This window comes from Nothobranchius furzeri, chromosome 18, assembly GCF_043380555.1.
Source record: "Nothobranchius furzeri strain GRZ-AD chromosome 18, NfurGRZ-RIMD1, whole genome shotgun sequence".
NCBI classification, from domain to species: domain Eukaryota; kingdom Metazoa; phylum Chordata; class Actinopteri; order Cyprinodontiformes; family Nothobranchiidae; genus Nothobranchius; species Nothobranchius furzeri.
Window position 1 is genome coordinate 29,083,079 of NC_091758.1, and position 27,579 is coordinate 29,110,657.

Below are 27,579 nucleotides of genomic sequence, written 5' to 3' on the forward strand. Positions count from 1 at the left end.
TGACCTCACGATTACCTGTTTAATGACTGCAGCCTGTCTGTGACCACAGGTCTACGCTCTGGTCCAGAGAACGGGATACAGTAAAATAAATACTAAGTATCATAAAATAACACTCATAGGCTACTTCACAGCTGTAGCTACATTTCTACCGGCATTATGAAGACCAATAAGCAGATAAAAGGTTAAATGTAAACATTTCGTTACAAAAAGTCAACTAATAAAATTCTGCACTGGCAAATTATATTTTCAGCTAAATAAATATTTATTGTAAGTATAAATAATGCTGGAATGAAGCTGAATCATTTAGTAAACAGTTGAGTGTTCAAATAAAAGCCAGTGTGACTGTAATCTGTCCCTCCTCATGTCACCATCTACAGAAACAGCCTTCTGCGACACCTGACCAACCAGGTGGATTTTATTTGTGACGTTTCCATAACTTTATAAAAGCTGCTGATGAAGATGATCAGAATATCTCCTCCCTTTGGTTCTCTGCTCTACCGTCGCGGTTCGCTCCGTTTCTTTCTGTGACGCTGCAAAGCTGGTTTCCTACTAATAGCGATTTTTGGAGTAGCATGAATTACATCATGTAATACCTCGTTGGAAAGCTCGTTTTATGTACTTTTAGAAACCGTTTGAATTATTTTTATCCGATTAGTAATTCAGATGTTATGAGCCGGAGAATCTAGAGTGAGAAATATCAACATCTGTGATTCTTTGTTGTGAGTTTCTTCAAAACTTCAGAAGAAGTCTCTCTCATGTCCCATTTTCTGACTCAGACATGCAGCTACCTCACTCTGCTCCACACACACTAACCACGGACTCAAACGCACGTAAACAAAAGCTCAGATATTAAAATCCATCCAGCTGACCTGAAGCAGGCAGAAAAAAAAACTTACAGGTAGATGAATGCAGACTCCTGCCTGCAGGCAAAAAACCGGTCTGTCGTCTCCATGGCTACAAGATAGAGCGACAGCAGGGACAACCAATCACACATTAGTATTGTGCGGCAGAGCCAATCAGTGAGCTTGTAGGCGGGTCTAAGGGAAAATAGGCTTCAGCTCGAGGCAGCTTCCCCCGCATGGTCCTAGTGCCCGATAGGTATCACAGTATAACAGTTTTGTACAGTAAAATTTGACGAACGACCGGAAAAAGGGCACTTCGGACAAAAGAGGCAGGTGCTCAAGCACCCTCCGCCCCCCCCCCCCATCCCCGCACGTGCCTGCAGAGGGTCATCCGCTGTGTTTCCACAAACGTAGTGCTGGGGAATTTCTGGGAGGGGAAAAACTTTACAGCAGGAGATGATTTCAGACCTCAGAGCTTCTGTGTTTCCATACAAATTCATCCCTTTCAGGACTTTGCTAATAAATCATCATATCGCGACTGCTACAGCACTGAGTGATGTCACTGATGGCGTCAAGAACCATCCACAGACATTAATAGTTTTATTCTGTCGAAGTACAGCTTTGTGATGTAAAATGTGGCATTCAATGACCAGAAGAAGTGTCAATTTCTACAGTGCTCTGTAGGGAGTTTAATAATGGCAATTTTAAAGCAGTGTGAACACAGCTTATTTTCTTTTCCTACTATTGCGCTTTACCAGCAACTCCAGTGTTACAAATGCATTGTTTTTGCTAAATCTTCTGATGTGATTTCCGACTGTGTTACAACCAATCAGTGTGAGTTAAACAAAGGTTCTGCTCAGCAGCTCTTCCGGGCCATTTTGACTTCCTACCCCAGTTAAGGTACGTCATTGGTTCATAAAAATGACCCGGAAAACGATCCTTTCGACTGGCCCGCTGAAGTGGAGAGCTCCAGTAAGATTACCCTGAAGTTCTGATGGTGGAAACAACCTTATAGTTTACTCATACATGTGAAAGGGACAGGCAGTTTTAACTTGCTTCAGCACCCCCAAGTGTCCGTTTTAAATCACTCGTAAAAACAAACTGTGCTCCCCTACCCTCACTGTACGCTCGTGTTCGCAAACCAAATGACCACATACCACAAGTGCAATAGCGTGATTGCAAGTTCTCCATCTGACTTGAATCTTTTTTTTTCTCCATCCATTCAGAAGACGCTTTCCCAATCTTGATCCTACCTTAGTCAGAAGTTCTTTTTCACTTTTGAGCTTAATCAGATAAAAGTTATCTTTGTTTCTTCTGAGGCTCCGCCACGATGAACAAGATGCAGTAAACACCAACCATGTCTAGCTGTTCTGAGCTGTAAACATGGGATTGCCGTTTAGCATTATTGCTTCTCGCAAGATACGTGACTTTGCAAAAGTTTAGGTCACCAGTCGGGAGAGGCTCAAGTTGCAAAGGTGATATTCTCCCGACAAGCAGAGGAAAGAGCTGAGAAACTATTCATTCATCCTGTAAAGGCACATTTTAGCAGCTACTGGCTAAAAACAATAATTTTTAAATATGACAAAGTTACTTAGTGTACCTTTAAATAGGCACCCCCCTGTGGGGCCACCTCGGAGCAGCCTACATTTACCCATATATACTCCAGATGGGGCCCACCTATGTATGCAAAAAGAATAAATCAGAAATTGTGTATACTGCAGCTCGATTTGTTGTGAATAGCTCGCATGTTTTGATCACTGCTAAGGGTGGGAGGTCACTCCATCAAAAAGATGCCTGTGTTCTGATCCAAAAGCTTCCCTAAAATCTGTAAAACACACGCAAACACCCAAATATATTTATATAAACCCCATTTTGGTTTAATTTAGTTGCAAGGTGGAGGACGCCAAATCAGGTTCAAAGTAAGGGACCCCCTGCGGTCAGGGAGCAGCATTAAAATTCATTTCATGTCATATGATACGGCCCTGATCACCTGGTGTTTATAATTCCACTTTGCGCTCTCTTTTCCTCTCTGTTTTTGATCTCTAGGAACTCCTGAGGGAAATATCTCAATTCGTTAGGTGTTAAGTGCTCAGATGTGTTCACTTGCTGGCTACTCACCACTGAGCAGATACAAGTACAAAACCCTGTTTGAGTTGAAAACTTCCCTACGAGAGAAGGGAGACAGAGAGGTGAAGTTGTGTTTGGAAAGCCAATTGATGCTTGGCCTTTTATTGATTTAAATTTAATGTTATTTAATAAGCCATAAGACATAGGTTTCCATAGGAAATATGAAATCAACCTTATAGATCTGTTGGGTTATTTTAACCAGAAGATTGGAACTTTTTATTGCAGGGATTAGATAACAACCTCATATTAATTCAGAGACAACAGAAGAGAGAGTCAAGTTTAAAGATTTATTACTAAACAAATTAAAACTAGACTAACTTTAACACTAAATGTATGGTGTAACTAAGGTGAATGAGACCTTGTAATGAGAAAGTTACGGATTGGCCACTCCGACAACTTCTCTAGAACGCTTTGAACTGGCGTTAAAGATGGCGTGGGCATAGTTTCATACTTCAGATGTTTTGGTTTATGGTCGAATGAAAAGATGACAGATTTACCAAGCACCACCAAAACCACGCCTCCATCAGATCTGGCAGATTCTGATTGGATCAGTAAAGCAACGTGTCGCCTCTTGACGCTACGTGAGATCAGTCCTAGTGGAAACATTTAAAGTCATATTACTTATTATATTCTATAGGATTATAATAAAGTAATTAATATTTTGATTTCACAGATTGGTCACATCTTATTATTGACCAACACTTTGTTTGATTAGCTTTATTTAAAATAGAGTTCTTTGATTTATTAAAAGGAGAGAGTCAATTCTTCATTCTTCTCTTGAGCTGGAAAGAAGCAGTTTATAAGCAAATGCATGAGACCTTGGGGCAATATCTCATGCAGACTAGTTCTGCGTCCTAGCAGAGGGGGGAAATGACTTTTGGTGGAAAACAGTCATTTCATTCTGTTACAGCCTGAAAAAAGCTTTGCTCGAGCTATAAACACCTGCAGAATCCTCTGTAGCTACAGTTGTAGCCCTTTTTAATTTAAATGCTTGACCAGAAAATGTCAGCATTGAATCAAATAAGCAAACATAACTTTTAGTTTTAGACCATTAATACCCTACATTTGTTTTTTTAGCTCATTATTTAAGTGTTTTAAATTCAAACTTTAAATCTAGTCAAGGTCATCATATTTTTAGATCTTTTAGAGCTGTATTATTGCTTTGCAGTCACTTCTGCTCCAGTTTGGCCTGCCTGAAATTATCCCTGACTCTCTGCAGCAGTTCTGGGCAGCACACAACGTCCACAGCTGTCATCGCTAAGGCCTTGGCTGTCCTCAGGGTGTGCAACTGGGCCTTTTCGGCTCCTGGCACAGGAAAGAGAGCAGTGAGAGAAAATAAAACACTATAAAAAGAAGCAAACAAACTGTGTGACTTGGAACGAGACGATGTCTGATCGTTGCTAAAGTTCAGCTTCATTAAGAAGAATTTCTGTTGCCAATAGTTACGAGCTGCCATACCTGCTGCTTCAGTGTACTCCTCTGTGTGGTTCAAGGCGTCAGTGCCAATGTAGAAAAAAGGATGGATACCAGGCATCACGAATGATACATTGCCAAAGTCTGTGGACCCTGCCAGATAATTACAAATTCCCTCTGAAAACGATTCTATGATGACTCAAAGAGCAGTCCGCAGAAACAACAAACCAGATCACAGCACTGCTGCTAATGCGCAGACCTTAAAGTGATGATAATGACTTTAAACAGATTTCATTTTTACCTACCAGAGAACTTGGCAGGCTGCTCGGGAAACTCCATTCCCAAAGCTTTTCCATTGCTTTCATACAGGTTTTCCAGAGTGGAATTGGGCAGAATGTTAAAGTAAGGATGCCTGATGTAGTCTATCTCCACCTGTGAGAAACAATTAAATTCACAGAGCTGTGCTGTTATATACTTTTATTTATTTTTCATTTCAGCTGCAAATTATCACAAAAATAATGTAAAAAAAAAATAAAAAGCATTACTGTACATTTTTTTTACTACATTCTGCATATTTGATTTTGTCGTGCCGTCTGAATGACAGACAATCAAAAGGCTAAACTCTGTGAATCGTGTTTTGGGTCAATATGACAGAATGAGGACAAAACACACAGGTTTTTGGATATGGTTTGTTTATTTTCAAACATCAGTGTTCCTGAAAAATATTTTATTAAGAATATCATCCAAAACAAACCAGCATGATTGAACTAATCAGTGATTTGTCTCGCCCTCGCTAAGCAGCCGCTCATGCTAGCAGGTTTTACTTCCAGAATCCCAGTTTTCAAGTTAATCAGAAATTTAAAAAAAGAACAGTTGTATTCTGTTAATTTAATTTCTTTTAAATAAAGCAGAATTTGCAAAAATCTGTATCAGTCTTCAGTGACAGACTGGGACTGAGACATCCAAAATGCAAAACAGAACGCTACTGTAGATCATTGATCCCCTCTGCAGTAAAAGTGTATAACTCCTCAGTTTAACTGGTACTGGCATTATCCTGTTACACAATAACGCCAATGCAATATTCAGTATGTGTTCAATATCTGATGTACATTAATATATCTTTCTCCCTCATGCTGCATAGTTCTAGAACCCCAAGTTTCCCTTTTGTTCATATTTCTTATTGGTTGAAGGTTACAATAATAGCTTATTAGCCTGGCCTGCAAAACTAGTCCTCTGTTTAATTCTTCACAGAGAACTAGTCTGGTTACTCACAGGCAGAGAGGCACATGAGGGGCGGGACTAGCCAGCTCAAAATAACCAATCAGATAAAAGGCGGGAATGCCGACCGTACCGCGCGACGCTATAGTTTTTTAGCTGTAGTCAAACATGGCGTCTGGCGAAGAAAGGCTTTTAGCACTTCTACTTGTGGTTTTAAAGACAAGTCCAAGTCATTTAGAACTGAGAAAACAGCTGCAGCAAACTCCATTTCAGAAGCCGTCTTCATTGTTTATGAGAAACTGAGTGCTGCGGTGTGTGACGTATGCTGCTCAGCTCTGATTGGCTCGGTTAGAATTCTCAGGGGGGTGGAGTTATTCGAATAGGAGCGTTCCCAGACCCATTGCTTCCCATAAGGAAGCATGGGGCTAGCTGGTCAGGCAATAGCTTATTGCTTTTTGGTTTTTACCTGTAATCTTGTTATTATACTTCTACATCCTTTTTTTTCTAAGCTAGCCAGAAGAATGCTAACGAGAAATGGTGCCTGTCACCACCTATTGCTATGGAACCAAACGCACTTCATTCAGTAGTTAGATTTTCTTAAGGACAAACAGGATAAAGGCTCCCATTCTGATTATGGTATTAAGTCTAATTTATACTTCTCCATCTGCGTCAGAACGGACACACGCAACGCCATCATCCGCCCTTACGAGCCTGCTGGAGAGCCCTCGCTAGGACGGACGAAGTCCAGCTCTCTTTTCTAAATATCCGTCCGTCGAGATGGAGATCACAAGCTTGTGATTGGTCAGGACGCCGCCGTCATCTACAGTGCCGCCATTGCGCCTTCAAAAACATGAGAGCCGAGGATATCTAGCAGCAGACACAGAGCAGCTTGAAGAATACCTCGTGGAAAAACTCTAAAATATTAACTTTTTATTCCCCTGTGATTGGAGAAGTGAAAAAATGCACAGCAAGTATTTTATTCGTGGGCAGAAATGACAGGAAACATGGGTTTAGAGGTGGCGAGCACATGAAGAGGTGGAGGAGGATAAGGGACAAATCTGCCTGTGTTAAAAAGTCTCTTAAAAGAATAAAACACACACTACCTTGGACCGGATACATGACAGGACACCACAGAATGGCACTACGCCCTCTGTTGTATATATATCTAAAGGTGTATTTTCCCGTATTTGTAAGTTTAATAAGTAAAGACAGGTGCTTTATGACCAGAAGAAAGCAGAGTACTAACCTGGCAGCCCGTTGCCTCTCCAGCTGCCCTGAAGCAAGCCTCGGCTTTGGCCTTCAGATTGTTTAGTTCACTGAGCAAAGGGGTGCGCAAAAAATACTCTAACTCAGAATAGGCTGGGATAATGTTGGGCTTCTCCCCTCCATTTTTTGATGATGCCTGAGGAGAAGGGGAAAGAGAGATTTGTCTTATAAATCTTGCAATGTACATGAAACCAGAAATGACTTTATTACCAAAAGTTTAAAGTCTTCCGTTTTAAGTGAAATCTTCATAAATTCCCACGGGTTCTCAAGAAATCCAGAATAGGCCAATTAATTATGCTTCCATCAAGTATTTCCTGACTCTTCTAACCCAGCTTAGAAAAATTATTCTGACCAAATTATTTAGTGGATAAAGCTCTTTCAACTGTTGCAGTGTAAAAGTTAAATGCAAATCTCCATCATTTTGCCACTTGAGAGGTCGAGCTAAATTTTGAATGTTCTGTTTCTCACCATGAAGCCTCCAATCAGGTTTAAGCTGCTGTCTGAGCAAAGAGAGGTTGTTATAGGCCAGCACGGCAGCATCCAGAGCGTTTATCCCCTCCCAGGGGTATGCAGAGGCATGAGATGCTTTCCCACGATACTTCACTGCCACCCTGTGTAACACAAATATAGCCGTCTATAAGCACTAAAGGTATTGTGTTTATTATAAAGGCAACTGTTATAGGGAAGAAAGGATAAAATATGCGGGAGACATATATAAAAGAACCTAAGTGGGAAGGAAAGAAACATCCCGCTGAGCTGGATGAGCCATGAAGACGAGATCGATGTCAGCGAAGGCGCCTGCCTGGATCAGGTCGATCTTTCCTCCGCCGGACTCCTCTGCGGGAGTTCCAAGAACAGTAATCTGAAATAAAACCAGTTCCGTCATCTGACACATTCTATGTGCCCATGCTGCTTGACATTTCAGACGAGTTAACTTTCCATTGTCTAACAGGAAAAAGCTCATTTTCTCCTTAAAATCCCAATATGAGAATGTGAGAATCTTTATTAAGAATGAAACATAAAGGGTATTCTTAACATCTCCTTTATTATTTTTCTAAAAATGTCCAGTTACATCAGAAAAACTAATTCTTTCTTTTTGATCAATTTCCCTTTGAATCCACTGAAAACCACCTCTTCTGTCCATTCGGCCACTCGGCCACTCATTTTTAAAAGAGGCATCAAAGCAAATCTGGCGGCAGTCTTATCTTTTAGCCAGTTAGGTAATTAATCTCTTTATAGCTAGACGGAACTAAAATAAATGTCACTTTTCATCACTAATTCCATGTTATTTCCCCTAAATTTGGCCTTTTATTGCCTTCTCCTAAGGTTTAATGGACCCAGCTGTTTATCACTTGGGACGCCCCACTGATCTGCTGCCTTTTGATGAACTGCGCTTGACATTTATGTCAAAAATTAAATGCAATTTGCCCCACAAATCAAATAAATAGGAACAGAGTATTCATTAAAATATTGTTTTGAGTTTTGTGAATGATAATTATTTGATAGCTAATTATATTATTACGGCGTATTACATCACCATGCTAAATAAATGAGCAAATCTTGGGATAAATCATGTGTAAAATTCATGTAGTATCACATAAAAAACTACTATTGGATGTTAAAATGTCAATTTGCATCTTTTAAAGCTGATTTCTGTGGAAAGGTTAAATTAATATCTCACAGATAGAACTTATATCAACCTCAGGTTGGAAAAACAAAGGTTCGTTAACACAATTAGTCACAATGAGGCCAGTTACAAAATTTAGAAATGGTATTTCAGAATCTGTACAGACACATTTTAAATTCAATGGTTTTTACAGTGGAATTATTAGAACTTTACAGTAACAAGCTAGGGTCTATTTTACAATAGGAAGCGAACAGCGCGGAGTGATACATAGGGAGAGGGGTTGCCGGGAAACGTGACGTTGCCATCGTCTGTCGCGGTGGTATGTGTGTCGCTGGCTGAAGAAGTAAACGTTGAAAACTTCAACCACATGTGTCCTTATTTAAAATACCAAATAACACTTCATGGTGGCAGCGGTGAAGGACCTGCATAAGGAAGGAAAAAGAGAGAGGGAACTGCTCCTTTTCGAATGTGAGTGGAAAACGCGTACTCCAGTTTTTTCATCACCGTGACGGAGCTGCGGGAGTGCTAACAGCAGCTAGATAACATGGCGTCGCAACTGATGAACTGGTCCGACCCGGATCTGAGTGAGGCTATTTCACTATTTAAGCAGAAAATGTCATTGTACCTAGAAGATGAGGGCATAACTGACGAAGACAAGCAAGCAGGGAAAATATGCCAGGGCATAGGAGATCAGGGGCTAAAGAGGCTAAGTGCTAGCGGGCTAACTGATGATGAAAATAAGGTACCTGCCAATCTGTGGACGTTTTTTGAGGGACAACTAAAGCTGGACGTGAACTTCAGGATCCACAGACTTCACCTCATGCAATACAGACAAAGGTCAGATGAAAGTATTGATGATTTTGTAACAAGAGCAAGAACGCTTGCATTGAAGTGCCAGTTCACTTAAAAATCGCTGAACGAACGCCTGATTGAGCTAATAAAAGCCAGCACACCACACGAAGGATTCAGAAATATGCTATATGGGAAGCCCCAAGTTGGTCTCTGGCTGACATATTAACAGAAGGGAGGAGGCACGAAGCCCTGACAGCAAGAAATATGCAAATACAACAACTTGGGCTGACAAAATATGAAAAGGTTGATGCTATAAATAAAAAACAGGAACAAATATGCCAGAAATGGGGTAAAGAACACAAACCACGTCCAGCATTCTGTGATGAGTGTCGTGCCTGTGGAATGAAAGGACACTGGGCAAAATGCTGCAGAAAAAACAAATACCAGCAGAAACACCATAGCCAGCACCAAGAGAGCAAGGCTCAACCACACAGAGGCAAAGATAAAGACCAGCATCAGCACCAACCATACAGAAACAACCACATTAAGGCAAAGAACCCCAGCTTTGACATTACATGCAGAAGTGAACTTGGAGAAGAGGAAATGTATCAAAAACAGTTTTACTCAGTTACAATTAGTGAAAAGTGTCTGCACAGTGTTGAAACCAAACAGCCCTGGGAAGAAGCATACACAGTGCTAAATGTAAAGCCACCGGGTTTGCCTGATAATGGACACACACTCCGTCTAAAGATTGACACGGGAGCATCAGGCAGCACCCTTCCACTGCGCACATGCAAACAAATGTACGGGAACAGCTGTTAAGCTATGAACAGGCTACAAGAGAGCATTATAAAACTAGCTGCTTACAGTGGCCATAGAATTCAATGCTTCGGAAAAATAGACTTCCCATGTCAGTGGAAGGATTCAGAGTGGGTCAGAGCCATGTTTTACTTTGTGGATGTACCTGGACCAGCGATTGTAGGACTGCATGTGAATCGCTGAAGCTTGTCAGAGTGAATGTGGACTCGATAAGCAGCCTAAACGACCCTGAGAAGCCAAAGAGATCCAATTCACCAATACACATATCCACAATAAAGGATCTGAAGCAAACATACCCTGACCAATTTGACTAAATTGGTATTTTCAGTGGAACCACCAGACTCATACTGAAAGAAGATGCTGAACCGTTCCAAGACCCACTGCATAAATGCAGCATCCACATTAAAGACAAGCTTCAAAAGGAACTGAATGATCTCGTGGAGCAGGGTGTGTTAAGCAAAGTGGAAGGACACACGGATTGGTGCTCCAGCTTAGTGTACAGCACAAAAAAGGACGGTACAATCCGGGTGTGCCTAGACCCCCAAAAGCTCAACAGCAGCCTGAAAAGATGCCCACACAAGATTCCAACAGTAGAGGAACTCAACCCAAAGTTTGCTAATGCTACAATATTCAGTAAACTGGATGCTAAGGCAGGATATTGGTCAGTCCACCTGGACCCAGAATCACAACTCCTAACCACGTTTCGCACCCCATTTGATAGGTACTGCTGGACACGCCTACCTTTTGGATTAAGTGTGTCTCAAGATATCTTTCAGGCCAGGATGGACCAAATCCTCGAGGGGCTGAAGGGTGTAGTCAGCATAGCTGATGATATCGCTGTCTGTGGGAAGCCAGAGGAAGAACACGACAAGAACCTGATCAAACTGATGGAACGTGCTGCAAAGACAGGGTTAGTGTTCAACAGTGATAAATGCACCATAAAAGAAACTCAGATCTCATTCTTTGGAAATCAGTGCACATCTAACGGCATCAGACCAGATCCAGCTAAAATCTGGGACATCCAAGAAATGCCAAATCCAAAGAACAAAGATGAGCTACACAGATTTATAGGGATGCTGACGTACCTATCACCCTATATTTCCAAGTTTACAGACAAAGTGCACACACTGAGGTGTCTTCTAAGAAAAGATGCAATATGGTGTTGGGACCACAACTACCAGAAATGCTTTGATGAGCTAAAGGCTATGATCACAGAGAATGCATGTCAAATACTACAATCCCAAAGGGACCCTGACACTGGAAGTAGATGCGTTACTGAAAGGCTTGGGCGTGGCCCTAGTGCTAAACAACCAGCCTATAGCTTTTGGATCCAAAACACTCACAAAAACGCAATCGAGATACAGTAACATGGAACGAGAGATGCTTGCCATTGTGTATGGCATACAGCGTTATCCCACCTATTTATATGGGAAGTCATTTGTAGTGATAAAGGATCACAACCTGCTTGTTACTATATGCAGAAAACCACTACATGCAAACCACTAGTGCAAATACAGGGATACAATTTTGAGATTATGAATAGGCCGGGACCACAGATGATCCTAGCAGACACACTCAGCAGGATGCCAAACCCCGAAAACAGAAAGGATTTAGAGCTAGATGAACGCACAGATGGAATCACCCTAGAAACAGAAGACCCTGAGATGCACACTGTGGCACTTATAAACTTCTCACCAGAAAAACAGAGCATCGTACGTGAGGAACCCAACAAAGACCTCAAATTAAATGCTCTAATGGAAGTGATCTACCAGGGTTGGCCAGAGAAAATGACCGATCTGGCCAAAGATCTGCGTGCCTTCTGGCCTTTCAGAGATGAACTTGCAATGGAGGCAGGAGTAATGTTCAAAGGCAGACAGATTATTATTCCAGACTCTGACCAAGAACATCCTAGAACAGCTACATGCAAGTCACCAAGGAATAGAGAAAACGCACAAACTTGCAAGAGAGAGTGTCTACTGGATGAGAATCATTGAGGACATAGAGAAAACATGCAGATCCTGTAGAGTATGTGCAGAACACCAAGATGCACCTCCAAAAGAACCTCTGCACCCACACAAAGTACCAACAAAGGTGCGGCAATCACTAACATCAGATATGTTTGAAGTAAATGGCCGCCAGTTTTTCCTGACTGTGGACCGATATTCCAAATACCCTGTGCTTGATGAAATACGCACAATATCTAGTAGAGCTATCACACAAAAAATGGAAACATGCATGTCAATGTTTGGGCGTCCTGATGAAATCCTGACAGACAACGGTCCACAGTACACAGGACAGCCATTTCAGGACATTACAAAAAGCTGGGGAAGAAAGCACATCACAAGTTCACCACACAATGCAAAAAGTAATGGATTTGCGGAGAGACATGTGAGGCACATTAAATCTACAGTGAAGAAGGTACTAGAACACGGTGGAAATCTGCAGGTAGTATTATTGCAGATTAGAGCGACACCTATCGACAGCAAACTGCCATCACCTGCAGAGTTACTTTTCGGAAGACCAATCACCACCTTGCTACCAAGTCGATCTGAGCCTGGGAAGGAGGCACACAGGTTGCAACTGGAACAAAGATCCACAAACATGAAAGAACAACATGACAAAACCAGCGGCAGGGAACTTCCACCACTCCATCCTGGACAACACGTGACTGTACTACACCCAGAAAGGAAAACATGGTACCCAGCGACCATTGTAAAGAAGTGTAGCGAGCCAAGGAGTTACATAGTACAAACTCCAAATGGAAATCAGGTCAGACGCTGCAGGAGGCATCTGCGGGAGCTGTTCCGACCACACCAAGGGACTGACATGGAGATAAGCACCACGGAGACCAACCCAGGGGAGCGACAGCATTTTTCCGTATCAGTTAAAGACAAAACTGACCAAGTAACAGACACCATTCCCCAACTTGAAGAAGAAAAAAGCCTCGAAGCAGACAAAAGTATGTTACAAACACGCACCAGACGTGGCAGAGTCATAAGCAGGCCAGCCTACTATAATGACTTTGTTTGAAATGCTCTGGCCAGCTAATCTTGTTCATCACTAGGAGATGTTTTCCAATCTCAGTTTCAGCAGATTGTATCTACTTATTTCTTACACTCTATTATACAGACAGTTAAAGTAAAATGTGAAATGTGAACATATATTTCTTTGCTGACAGGAGGGATGTTGTAATAGGGACTATTTTACAATAGGAGGCGCACAGCGCGGAGTGATACAGGAGAGGGTTGCCGGGCAACGTCTGTCGCGGTGGTATGTGTGTTGCTGGCTGAAGAAGTAAATGTTGAAAACTTCAACCACAAGTGTCCTTATTTAAAATACCAAATAACACTTCATCTCCAGCAGTCAATGGGAAATCAGGCGGGGTACACCCTGGACAGCGAGCCAGTCCATCGCATGGCAACACAGAGACACACAGGACAAACAATCAAGCACACACACTCACACCTAAGGACAATTTAGACAGACCAATCAACCTAACAGTCATGTTTTTGTACTGTGGGAGGAAGCTGGAGTACCCGGAGAGAACCTACGCATGCACAGGGAGAACATGCAAACTCCATGCAGAAAGATCCCAGGCCAGGAAGCGAACCCAGAACCTTCATGCTGCAAGGCAACAGCTCTAACCACAGCGCAGCCCATAAAGTAATATTGTTTATCTTATTTATTTTTTCAAACACCCAGTTTTTTTTATTTAGTCTTTGCTTGATGTGTTTTTTTAGTTTAGATAGATACTCTACATGCTTAAATAAAATTTAGAGACTAAAATTTGCTCTACCGTTTGTTAAGAATAATTATTACTCATACCTAATAAATGTATTTTTTTCTGAATTTTTTTGATCAAAACAAAAATCTTTGAAGTTGCTTCATCTTTTTAAAATAAGATATATACTGCCACCTGCTGGCTGCCATCAAACTAGGTGAACTGGAGCATATAACAGTATTTAACAACTAATATTATCACATTTTAGGTCAAGACATTATAAATCGGTAACTTACAAAACCCCACAAAATGAATTCTTAAATCTTCTTCTAACTCATTATGCTATTTGACATTATTCCACATGCACTAATGGCTTATCCAGATCTTGAGCTTTCAATATGCTGGAATTGGGGGGGGGGGGGGGGGGGGTATCTTTTTTAACATCCCTCACTAGAGGGACCCAAAGGAGTACTTTTGTTCAAACCTTTATTTTTCTGATCTGCAGTGAAGTTATTAACCTTCATTATCTTTTTGCTTTACAATACCTTAATCTACAGAGCAGGTTGAGAAGAAGATTTCGAACGTGGTGCATTATATCTTAGGAAGTACACTTGGCCTTGCTGCAAGTGAGTGGTGATGGGAAAGGGCTCATTTCATGAACAAAAGGGAAGATCCGCACCCAACAATGAACATGTGTGTGTGTGTCAGAGGGAGACATGGGGCGATCAGGTGTACGCCTATGTAGTTCTTGTCTGTATTTGAGCTGGAGGTTAATTGGGGGCAGTTGTCAGTCACAGGAGGAGACATGTTGTGCAACGCTCAGCAAGCTGACACCACGACTGCCTCCTGACATGTTCTGTCTGTCAGCTCACGCTTCACCCCGCCGCTGACGCTGACACCTTCCTTTGTGTTTCAATTAGACAAGGGAGGGACCCATGTGTCACCACATTGTCTTATTCAGGGATTAGCCCGACGAGCATGTGTTTGATTTCACACGAGTTGTCTGTTTCTGCAAGTCATAACCCATTTTTTACTTTTTCATCCACCCAAACCCTGGGACTCTGTTATAAGGAATCAATCTTTCAAGCAGTAAATATTTTTGAGCTTGACCTAAAGGTCCTTGCACTGAAGAGGAGAGGTGAATGGATAATGATGTGCATGCAGGAGCTGCAACAGCAGGACGTTTGATGGAAGGTTGGCTTGACAGCTACAAAGAATGGACATGCTCCTGATGACAGCATGCCTCTGAAACGGGAGATGAACCAGACGACAGCATTTACTTGGGTGTTGGTGTATTTCTGAAAGAGAGGATGGTTTGTTTGTTATGTTTTGTGCAAGTAAAGCAGATAAATGCCACAATTTGAGGTAAATAGAGTCATAATTTAATTGAATTAGCTGAAATCCAAGTTTTTAATTCCTCACCATGTCAGATTTAACATCAATAAAAGCTTTCAGGAAAAATAGACCACCTATCTTTCAAAGAATTTAATGGTTTTTATTTGTCATTTAATTTAAAATAAAAACTGGAACAAAGGTTAATTTATTTTTGTTCAGATGTTTTTTACTCAAGATTTAACAGACTTATTGTCTGAAGAATGAACTGGTTGCACAATTGCTCTTGACATGACAAAACAACCCTCTCTTCCATATGACAGGTGGTTAAAACCGACAGATCATAATGTATTTAAGTTATAATAGTTCAAAGTTCGAAACAAATCATGTTTATGAAGTTCTTTGCATAAAATCCCTCTCACATAAAGTGATTTCAGTTTTATTTTTAAAAGTTTCAGCACCTTCCAGAATGAGTCGTTTCAGGTATCTGCCACTTTAAGCCCTAGGGCCAAAAAAACCCCACACTACAGAAGAAATAGTAATAATTCCCATCAAATTAATCAGCAAACCCAGCACTACAAGGCTATCTAAACTATTTTTTACCATTAAATAACATTTTTACCATTTTTTGAGGAATAGGCTTCAAAATAGGCCTAGGGCTTAAGGGGTTAAGAAAATAAGCTGGAGCTGGCCACGCCCACCCTAGTCAGGCTACTATAAATTGAGTAGCTCTGCTATTCGGGAGGAGCCTGTATTTGAAGTGTGGTTCTAATCTCTAGAACCAAACAGACAGAAAACAGGTCTTTTTCACATTTAGAGTATAGAGGCAGTAGACTCACATAGCCATGCAAAAGAATGAAGGTTTGCATTTATCCCCTTTAAACATTTTAAATACCAAATGAAAGAGGTCAGAATTGTGGAAATCATTTCTGAAGGTCAAAAATTAACTGTAATAATTTCAAAACTCATGCAAAGGTGACATGATAACAAATAAGTAAAAGAAACATTTGTCTTTTTGTCTGTTTTGTTTTTTTAGGAACACATAATTTTGGTAGTTTTAGGGAGGAATATTCAATAACGTCTTAAAGTTAAAAGATATTTCTAAAATAGACACCACATGCAAAGTTCAGATTAATCAGGCTGTAAACAGCTTCCTGTGGTGAGTAATCATGTCTTCACATCCTGTGGGTTGATTGATTGTGCAACTCAGTGTGCAAGTGTCTATCATTAATAATAATAATAAAATGCTGTCTGCTGCTGCAGGAACTAGTACTTAATTCATCCATCTTCCTCGAGCTTTCAATGCAATACAAACAAAATGTATAAAAAAGCACTACCACACAAAGATTCTCACCTACCATGATTATAAGTTGTAGATTAAATCTTATTGATTTATAAAAATAACACACATGACAATGAAAAAGTGTTTATATTCTGCACCAAATGCGTTGTGGTTAAAACTGTGTTTTATCATTATTTTGCTATTGTTTACTTGGTTCCTGCACAATTTCAATAGAATATGATATGGCACCGTGCAATTTTCTATTAAAGATTCATAAACCTTTTAAGACTGTGGTCATATAGTGGGAACTCTTGATAGATCTGGATGCATCAGCTAATCTGTGTAAGTATTTATTTGTTTTCAGAGTAGCTTGAAAAAAAGAGGAGCAAAAAGTCATTCTTGCGGGATTCCTAATTTCCACACTTCCAAACAAATGCCCAATATTTCAAGACAAGGGCCAAAATCATCAAGTTAAAATTCCTAAAAAGTCATTTATATATTTTTTTTTCATTAAAATAGAAAAAATATTAAATGATGATGATGTTGTTACACTGCCTAAAAAAGACCTTATAATAATAAAACTCGGAACGTAAAATGTTAAAAATTGTCTATAAACAACAGCAGACTTCTAGAAATAAAATTTCACCATTCTAGAAAATGCAGTTGGGGGCTTAATGAAGTCTCTCTGAGGCCACACTTTGAACATACATCTGTCACGGCGGATCCATGTTTTAAGAAAAATTTGAAACAGAGGGTCCCAAGACTTCAACCTTGTGGGACTCCTTTAGTGGTCCAATGAAGAGTTAAAGCACTAAATGGCAAAAGCTCGAAGGTGGTGTTAAAAAATACAACAGAGGTGAAACTTCCCATCTCTAAAATCAAAAATGAACAAATAATTTAAAGATGCAGTTCTCTCGTTTAGTCAATAAATTTGCTGTTGCCTCTAGTAGGAATGAATGCCTTGTAAGTCAAAAGCTTTGGTGCACCAGTTTCATGAACTATAGGATTGCCATATCAGAGTTGAGCTTCTGACTGCAGGATTTTGAGTCCTATTTCCTGATATTTGGACATCTCACCTCAGATTGGACAGCCACAACACAACTCTACCAATGCTGATGTTTTATCTCCACAAATAGCACAAGCCTGAAGGAACTTGCCATGCTGTTGCTAAAGCTAATAATTAGCTTCTACTAGTAGAGACATTTTCTACTGTTTCCTGGACGCAAATCAAGATGGGTGAGAATGTTGAGTGACAGTGTGAAATAATGATTACACTTTAAAATATGGGTCCCTTTAATAGCGTTACTTAGTGCATTATTAAACATTAATAAATAGATAATCCCTTTTTACTAACATTCCACATATAGTTAACTATCAAGTGTCTTTAAAGAAACAATGTGTAGTTTTTACCAAAAAATTCTGGAAATATCCATCAAAATGTTGTTGAAAATGAATGAAGTGATGCCCAGTTGTTGAAAAATATTGGCGGCTTTGTAACATATTAGCAAAGAAATCAGGTCTAAAATACACGGGAGCAGATAAGTCTCTAGGCGACGCCATAGTAGATGCCATGTTTCCTTCTACGGGAGCCCATGAGGACAAAAGGCATTTACTGATTTGTAACAAACAGTTACAAAACATGTCATTCTTAAATCTTTTTTTACACATTTGCCAGTGATGAAAGGGAGTCTGATATGCTTGTTATTTTGCTAAAGTTTGCACTCCCCAGGGCTTTTTGACCCTAACAGGCATCCGCTGGTAAGGTCTTACTCCAACACAAAATGCTGCTTGCTTGTAACGATTTAGGTATCTACTGCCCCCTATCGCCAGGGAAAACACATACTGTCACTTTAAGGTTAGGACAAATGGCCGTGGGGGGGGGGGGGGGGGGGGGGGGGTCTGCTCAGTAATGCTTAACTTAATAATTAATATTAAACAATTGTTAATACTTTTTAATAGTTTATTAATGCTTAATAATTCACTAAGTCACATAAATAAAGGGACTTTTATTGTAAAGAGTAACTGAAATAATCATTTAAAAATGGCTGTTCAGTGAACCCCACCTTAAAAAAAGCAACAAAGGGTGTATCTTAACCATTGAAACTAGACCAAAGACAGTCTAAAGAACATGGATTCAGTAGTAGATTTTGCCGCCGTTACAGATTCTGGGAGAGACTTTAGTCCCATCCTTCATGACCTTTTCCAGAAGGATATTATTACCAAGATCAGCCATAACCAGCATGCTTATCTACAATCTGTTTGACATTTTGGCAAATATCATCATTGCCTTCTCTGCTGAGAGCTAGATGATAAAATTGATACTATGTTCAAGTCTACACAAAAATAGCCCAAGCCATCTGCTGTGATTTGACCATATAATGTATGAGGACCACACCAGTTATCCACTATCTCACAGATTGGTAAGTTATTTATCAAAAACCAGAAGTGTTTCGTACTTGTTTTTCACTAAATGTAAGGCTATTTCTTTAAGAGCATGATCGGTTTTCTTCTGAAAATGTCCCAAGATCATTAACAACCATTATCAGGAGATGAGGTGCACCTACACTGTATCATCTGGGTTTAATTCCTTAAAAGCTTCTTTTTTTCCCAAGCACAGCAGGTCACAAGAATCTGAAAAGATCATTTATGTTCATTATTCAAAAGAAGGTGTGAGTCCGAGATAGCTATGGTAATCTCATAAGATGTTAAACGCAGGACAAAGGAGGGACCTACAAGCTTCAGCCTTCCTCACTTCTTAGTCAGGAAGCTTTTTACTTGAGGCAATAATCAGATCTGAGGAGCTGGATGTGTTTCTTACCACCCTGAGACTCTTAATCCTGCCCTTAAGGAGCAAAATGAGCAAATGTTAATTTACAAATTAAACCTACGGTGTTTGAAGTAACGGGCTGCATGATATTGGACTGCATCTTGACTGATGTGAATATTATTATTGTTGGACGTTTTTATTACAGTGTTTTGATTGTGAGCTCTGTTTTCAACACAACCTTTCATACATGCAAGGGAGTATAACTTGACAAAACCCTTCATCACTTTGCATGCACCCTGCTGATTGAGGCTCTTGTGTGCTTTGAGGGACCACCAGTACCCCCACTGGTTACTTCATGGAGCTTGGTGTTATTGGGGATGACAGCAACCTTTTCAGCGTGGAAACAAAGAAGTCGAGAGGAGCCTGAGAAAAGGAGGACAGACTTCACTAAACAGTTTTGCTCAAATGTCCAAAAATAATTAGGAATGTCCGATATTGCCAACTTACTATTATTACTGGTCGATACTGGCATAAAAGTAATATCAGAAATTATTAGTATTTGTTTTTACTCATTTAATGACACAAACTTTAAATAGCATGCACATATTATGCATCAAACTTTTCAGCTTCTTATTCTCTCACTCAAAATGTCAAAATAAAACAGATCTAACAAATTGTTATTGAGTTATGTATGTATGTTTGGTAAAAATAGCTTGTTGGTCCCTTTATTTGAAAAGGGAGACCGCAGGGTGTGTTCCAACTGCAGGGGGATCACACCCCTGAGCCTCCCTGGTGAGGTCTATTCAGGGGTCATGGAGAGGAGGGTCCATCGGATTGTCGAACCTCAGATTAAGGAGGACCAATGCGAGTTTTGCCCTGGCCGTGGAACACTGGACCAGCTCTATACTCTTAAGGGGGTCCTGGAGGGTGCGTGGGAGTTCGCCAAACCAATCTATATGTTTTGTGGATTTGGAGAAGGCGTATGACTGCGTCCCTCAGAGGGCCCTGTGGAGGGTACTTCGGGAGAATGGGGTACCAGGCCCCTTTGACATGAGCTGTTAGGTCCCTATATGACTGGTGCCAGAGTTTGGTCTGTTGGTCTGTTGTGGTGAAAAGAGAGTTGAAAGGTGAAGCTCTCGATATTGATGGGTGCAGGTCCATCGGCCGCAAAGCATTTTGGACACAGCCCAGAGGCGTGGTGATGCATCGCTTTGCTAAATTTACATTTCAAGTCTTTTTTTAGACACTATGCTTCCAAAATGCATCAAGCTCAGCAGTTCAGATCTGACCAGACAGGAAGTCAAACCAAAAAGCAGTGTAAAACATCCAGAAACTTTGAAAATAAAAGAAAGGTGCCAGTTTCCAGTTGCTTAACTAGTACACCTCTTTAGCCGAACAGAACAGAAAATGAGCCACAGACCTTTTTGGATACATACTGCCACCTATCTCCTTGCTTGTTATCAGTGAAAAAATAACACGTGGTCTTACAATTCTTCAGTGATTTCATGACCTCATGGAACCATTTGACTGGAACACTACAGCTGATCATTAATGCCTGAAACACTAACGTGCTGCTTGCGAATCCAGTGGAAAGGCCAAGTTAGACTAAATCAGTTTATTGAATATTGATCCTTTATAAAGTTCCTGGGTTCGCTTCCCGGCATGGGATCTTTCTGCATGGAGTTTGCATGTTCTCCCTGTGCATGCGTGGGTTCTCTCCGGGTACTCCGGCTTCCTCCCACAGTCCAAAAACATGACTGTTAGGTTGATTGGTCTGTCTAAATTGTCCTTAGGTGTGAGTGTGTGTGTGTGCGCGTGATTGTTTGTCCTGTGTGTCTCTGTTGCCCTGCGATGGACTGGCTCTCTCTCCAGGGTGTACCCCGCCTGATTGCCCATTGACCGCTGGAGATAGGCACCAGCCCCCCCGCGACCCTACATGGACAAGCGGGTTCAGACAATGGATGGATGGATGATCCTTTATAAAAGAAAAGAAAACAAACAATGAAAAATTTGTTGTTTTTCAAATATGGTTATTTATTTATTTTTTTTACTGTCCCAGTGATTTTCTGCATTCTGACTCTCTTCCACCATCCTAAAAAGACCAATGTTTCCTCTATTTACTGCAACAAATTGAGCCATCATGGTTGAGAAAATAAAAGCCTTATTCCTGTAAACAAACAAATATTTGATTAGTAATTAATTCAAGCTGTAATAAAAAATAATTAAACCATCCAAAACCTCAGAACATTCATTAAAATGTGAAGAATCAATCATTACAAGATATGGCTTTATGGTGTCAAAAATAGTCTAATGAATTTGTTTTTGGGATTTTTTTCTGTGTGATCTTCTTGCCTGAGAGACAAGGCTGAAGCTTCACTCAATCAAGCATCACAACAACGTCAACAAATGCTGTAGCGTGTACTTCCACCCCCACTTCACCCACTGAAGAAGAAAGACAACTTGTTAAACTGAGGTGTTAGTGAACGCAGAGGCGCAGTGCGCGCACTGATGTGACATTAATGACGGAAAGTGAGACTGTTAGATTGCACACACTGCCTCACACACACACACACATTACAGGGGCGCTCGGGGGATAACTACCGAAGCAGCTTGGCATGCGACATCAAGCATACAGGCAGGATTTCTGAGGGGGAGGCACTCCTCACAGGGTGCATCTGATTTGATGCTGACAGGACAGAGCAAGCTCGACTGACACATTGTCTCTTTACTCCAGTCAGATAAAAAAATCACATTTAAAATAAGCCTCTTTAAAAATATTCAAGTTTTGAAGTCATAAAATGCAAACAAACATTTTTTAGGTTAGTAGAAATTGTTTCATAGGAAAATAATAAATTAATGAAGTTTTCAATATAAAGGAATAGGAAAATATATATTTTACGTTTTAATAATAAAAATTCTGACATAAAAGTACTTTATATTTTACTTTGATTCTTTTGTTTGTCAGCACTCAGAGCCCAGACAAAGAACACCAGGGGGGTTTTTGGATTGTGTGATATCGGTCGGATTACACCCTGAAGAGTCCATGAGTCCTGTTGGTGGATGATGCGGGGTCCTTGCAGACTACGCTACAGATGCTATCAGAACACGTGAGAGTGGTTTGACGGGAGACTCTCGGTGAAAGCATCTTGAGGTTGGATTCGATCTGAACATAATAGAGCAAGTTTAAATGTCTTGCTCCACTTTTTTCTGACGATATTCATGCTTTCTTCTCAGTGGCGTGAGTGTCTGTCCTGGGACTGGGAGATCGGGGTTCCAATCGGGTCACACCAAAGACTTTATAAATGGGACCCACTACCTCCCTTCTTGACACCCAGCTTTAAAAGGTTGGATTGAGGGGTTAAACCACCAAATAGTTTCCGAGAACAGCCACTGCTGCAGCTCACCGCTCCTTACAAAGATGGGTCAAATAAGGAAGTGTCATTTTACCAGTGTGTGATGACTAAACGGGCTTTAACCTTAAAAAAACAGCAGAAACGCTGTTTCACCAAACTGAAGCTGTTCTTTAAAGACCAAGTTCAATGAGAAACCACTTTTCACTTGTCATTTTTAGGCTACCCGTGAAAGTAGTCTTCTACCCCATTTCCTGCTTTAACTGCCAAAAGAAAAGTTAGTCAATTGCATGTCACAATGTCAAAATAGCATTCATAGACTCACTCATATTGGCTCGCTATGGGTAAGGCTGTTGTTATTTAGCATCCAGGAGAGAGCAGAGCACAACTCGGCTAGTAGAAGCTAACTGTCAGCATTAGGCTTGTATTATCTGCGGAGATAAAACATCATGGTTGCAGACGTTGAAGTCAGTCGTAGAGTCACGTAGCTATTAGCCAATCATATGCAAGATGCCTAAATATCAGGACATAGAACTTCAAATCCTCTGGCTCACTTCTACTTCCTGAAACCGGAGCACCAGAGCTTTTATCCCTCAAAGATCGACTCACAATGCATTCATAATTCATTTATATCAGAGACCACTGCAAATGTATTAAAAAAATGAGTGAACTTGGTCGGTAAGATATAAATACATAAAATGATATATTATTGTGCAACTTTTACAAAAACACATTTAAAAATGTGACAGAGTGGAAGATTTTCATACAATCCTCTGTAAAGATTTCATTTTATAATAAGAAAAAAGAAAACCTTGGCTGAGATTGATGTTTCGTTGCTCTGCAGAGGTTGAGTGGGATGTTGGCTTTCAATATAAGGAGACGTCTGAATGAAGGGCTGACAAGCAGTTTGATGATGACAAAATAAAGGAAGCAAATGTGGTTGAGAGTTCAGGCTGCACTTAATTGGTTGGCCATATTGACTTGAGCTCTGTGCACAAGCAATATTCAGAATTACACTGTAAGAAATTAAATGTTGAATTTACTTAATCAAGTTATGTCAACTGGTTTCACTAAACCTGGTTGCTTAAGAGTAATGTGTGTTGTTATCGGTTTACTCTTTATATTTAAGCTACTAGTTGAAGTGGAAACAGTCAACATAACTTGGTTAAGTAAATTCAACGTTTCATTTCTTCATGTGCCCAGCTTGACCCTTTGTTCCTTTCTCAAACCAGATATTATGTTTGGAATAAATAAATTGTTTGGCCCCCCAGTAAGTTACTGTTAGGGATAATTCTGGAAAAGGTCCTTTCAAAGTAGTATCAACAAGAACACACACACACACACCTGAAAAAGCAAACCGGTAACATTGGAGGTTATACCACCTTAGTTCTCAGTGAAAGATAAAATGCTAATTTCATTACGGGAACAGGTGTTGCAACATGACACATCATTAATCAATCAAAACTCAACAATGAGCTCTCAACTCCGGTGGTCGGGATCTTTGACCTCACCCATGAACGTGTATTTGAAAGAGATTGATGAGCTTGTGTTACAAAACTGGGTTAAACTGGTGGTCCAAAATGGAAAGTGTCCCCTTCAGCACAAAAACAAAGAAAGAACACCCCCCCCACCCCACCCCCAAAAAAAGTAAAATGCTAGCGCTAAGAAACTTTGTACATTTAGGCAATGAAAATGCATAAGCTACACTGTAAGAAAGGAAATGCTGAGTTTACTCCAGAGTTGTTTAAAGTGGTTGCAGTAACCACATTTTATGTCATTTTTACTTCCTTTCTACAAAATGCACCTTTAAAAACAAATGTATATGACTCTACATTTACGCTACTAGGTTTAGTTAAGCCTGTTGATATTGATTAAGTAAATTCAACGTTTATAAAGGAGAATCCAAGCATGAAAATTCAGTCATGTACCATAAAATATGTGCAAATGATTCAGACTTCAATCCCCTCCAATACATGTAGGAACAAATGTTGCAAAAACACTGTTGGAACATCAAAATGCACATAATGTGACAGAAGGCATCAAAGAGTGTCTGCTGACAGACCAACTGCTACCCGGCATCAGCAAGAAGAGCTGATGAGTCTTCCAGAACAAGACACAGTCATACACAATTATTTATTTCAGTGATCTGGTTATTTGTGTGTTTTTGGTTGTCAGGATTATTTGTTTGCCTTTCTATAGAAACAAATATAATAAAAACTATTATATTAAGAAGAAAAATGTGCTAAATTTTCATTTAAGTATAGAAAAACATAAAAAAACAATTAATTTGTAAAGATGTTAGAGGTACTTTGTGAGACCTGCTTTGACATCACCTTCTCTCTCTCTCTCTCTCTCTCTCTCTCTCTCTCTCTCTCTCTCTCTTTCTCTCTCACACACACACACACACAGTGCAAACTGACCTTGTGCAGTCGCGTTTCCATGGTGATGCACTATACTAACAATGATATGGTGCATCTTTTCAATCGATCAATCAAAGCCTTATTTATAAAGCACCTTCCGCGACCCTGTCGGGAAGCCCAAGGTGCTGAACACCGGTACATTTATGATTCTTCAAATCATAACTCTGACTATTAACTTTTCTATTCTACTTTAATACTGACAATTTAGTCAGAGCTCTTATTTTATTTCAAAATTAAAAAAAAAATGCTTTATTTCTTTTAAAAAACATCTGCTTTTCACAGAGATTAATATTTAGTGATCACTCTAAAAGTAAGTCCTACTTCTATATTCCTAGCTTTTGTGTTGTGGTGCTGAAACTGATTCTGGGATGTGGTTTTCTGTCTCAGTGTGATAATTCACAGATAATTCAAAGTTTCATACATGTGAGCCTAAAGTCATTAGGCCACAAGCTGTGAAGTGATAATAAAGTGTGTGTGTGTGTGTGGGGGGGGGGGGGGGGGTACAGGCATACAGTGAGGGATCATCTGTGTTCAGGATGATAGCTGGTGGCTGACTGCCAGCAGGCTTGTTACACTCTGCAGCCGTCCATCTATTTTCCAGCCCAGATGGCTCTGATTGCTTTTGGAGGAGAAGATGCGAGGAATACCTGAGAAGATTTCGATCATATCGACCTGTTTGTGCTCCTACTTGTGAAGTTTGTAGTATTATTCTTTTATGTTTCTTTCTTCGCAGACACATTCCTGATGTACACAGATGAAATCCAAGTAAGAGAGTCAGTTTTTGTCTGAATGAGAGAACCGAAACCAGCAAAGCTCTGCAAATTTAATCAGTTTTTTAAATTTTGATTCTTTCTGAAAGAGAAAATGTAGTTCATGTTGGTGGATGATGATTAGATCTATTCGTACACTAGGAGCTATAAAATCTGTGTAGCACGGAGCTCTAAACAGGAAGTATTGATGCACTTTCAAATTAATTTAATCAAATTAAATGACAGATAATTAAACTTGGAGTTATTTGCTTTTAGACATGTTTAATGTTTTGTGTTGTCTGAATCTCAGAATAGTTATTTGTGTGTCATTATTTATAGATGACCAATAAAAATCTTTATATTACAATTGATTTGAGCCTCTATGCAACATATGAAACTGTGTTGAGGTTCAAAATGGCCCAGGAGCCATGATAAATGATGAAAATAACCCCATAATAAAACCCTACCATGGAAAAGCTTGTTTTCTCCACCTACTCGGTCAAGACATGAATATTAAGTGAGCTGTGTGCTGATTGGCTGGTTTTTAATGTCTGGATATTCCCAATACATCCTGGAATGTTACACATGTGCTCCAACATTCATTTTTGTTTTCCTCTTGTTCTACAAGGTTGTTAGCATTATAGACATGAACACGTAGACGCCCCATTGGGCGCTAAAGAGCATGACAGCATCACCACCATATTGGATGGGTCTCCTCACTCTCCAAGCCCAAATGGAGTCAACTCATTGTGAGCAAATATGCATTATTGGTTGCTAGGGACTGCATACTATTGAAAACAGATCATGTGGGATTACTATAGATTTTTCTAGACTACCTTTTGGGATTTGATATTTTTATTTATCACATATCACATGCCACATGTCTGATTTTCTGTTAAGCAAAAATAAATGTGCTTTTGTTTAGTTGGGCAAGCACCTTCCTCAGTAGGAATGAATGTACTAGGTGTGAATGTAAACCATTCCAAGATGGCTTCTACGCCAGCTCCAACTGGTAGCGCCAATCCACGGGGCACCTGTCTGTGGTTAGAATTAGCTCAGGCTAGCATGTTCTGCAGTTAGCATTACAGATACCAGTGTTTATTGTCGATTTTGAAATTGATTGGGACATGCTAATTTAAGGGTGTGTGTGTTTATGTCGTGTTATACCAGGTTTTCTCAGAACAAAATGTTTCTCCATTACAACTTTAGTAATTTCCATAGGAAAGCAGGTCAGAGACGGCTCAGGCTTTTGGTATGCTACAGTACATTCTAAATTCAACAAAAATGTGGTTTAACATTCTAAGACCGCTTTAAAGCTTGTTGTATTTCAGGTTTTTTCTGTAAAAACTTGACTCACGCAAACGTGGACTAATCCAGAATTACACTAAAGAGAAAAACTTGGAAGAGAGGTACGTAGTTCTACATGTGAAAGACACCGAGGCACCCGTCACAGATGCTGCTTTTTACACATTCCACTGATAACAGCCTGGGTAGCCCTTCTCTTCACACACTTCTGGTTTCAGCTAATGCTTCCAAAACGCGAGCTGAAACAAGAACTAATGTGGCCTCAAAACAGGAATGTCTGTTGTCCATGTCCTCCAGAAGAATCCTGCTTCTTTCCTGTGTAGATTTTGAAACATCAGACTGTTGAGTGACCATGCTCATGTATTTGTGAGAAAGCAAGGTCTGATCATGATGCATGATGATTCCTTCTGCAGCTCAGTCTGCAGACTGGAAGGTCTCATCAAAAGTCTTCACAAATTTCAGTTGTCTACTAATCTCAGGATTTTTTAAGCAAAAAGACTTCCAGAACTGTGATTATTTCGACTCATCTTTTAATGGATACTCCAACTC

The 27,579-nt window shown here is 40.1% G+C and overlaps 1 protein-coding gene across 1 annotated transcript; it reads right to left on the minus strand.

Annotated features, from left to right (window-relative positions):
* Positions 1–3,026: 3,026 nt before the first annotated feature.
* Positions 3,027–7,761, minus strand: LOC107392038 (peptidase M20 domain-containing protein 2). Its single transcript, XM_070546779.1, is given in 6 exon segments — positions 3,027–4,274; positions 4,428–4,535; positions 4,688–4,814; positions 6,847–6,998; positions 7,332–7,477; positions 7,577–7,761. Coding segments are annotated over 6 exon segments (855 nt in total). The 3' UTR covers positions 3,027–4,137.
* Positions 7,762–27,579: the final 19,818 nt, after the last annotated feature.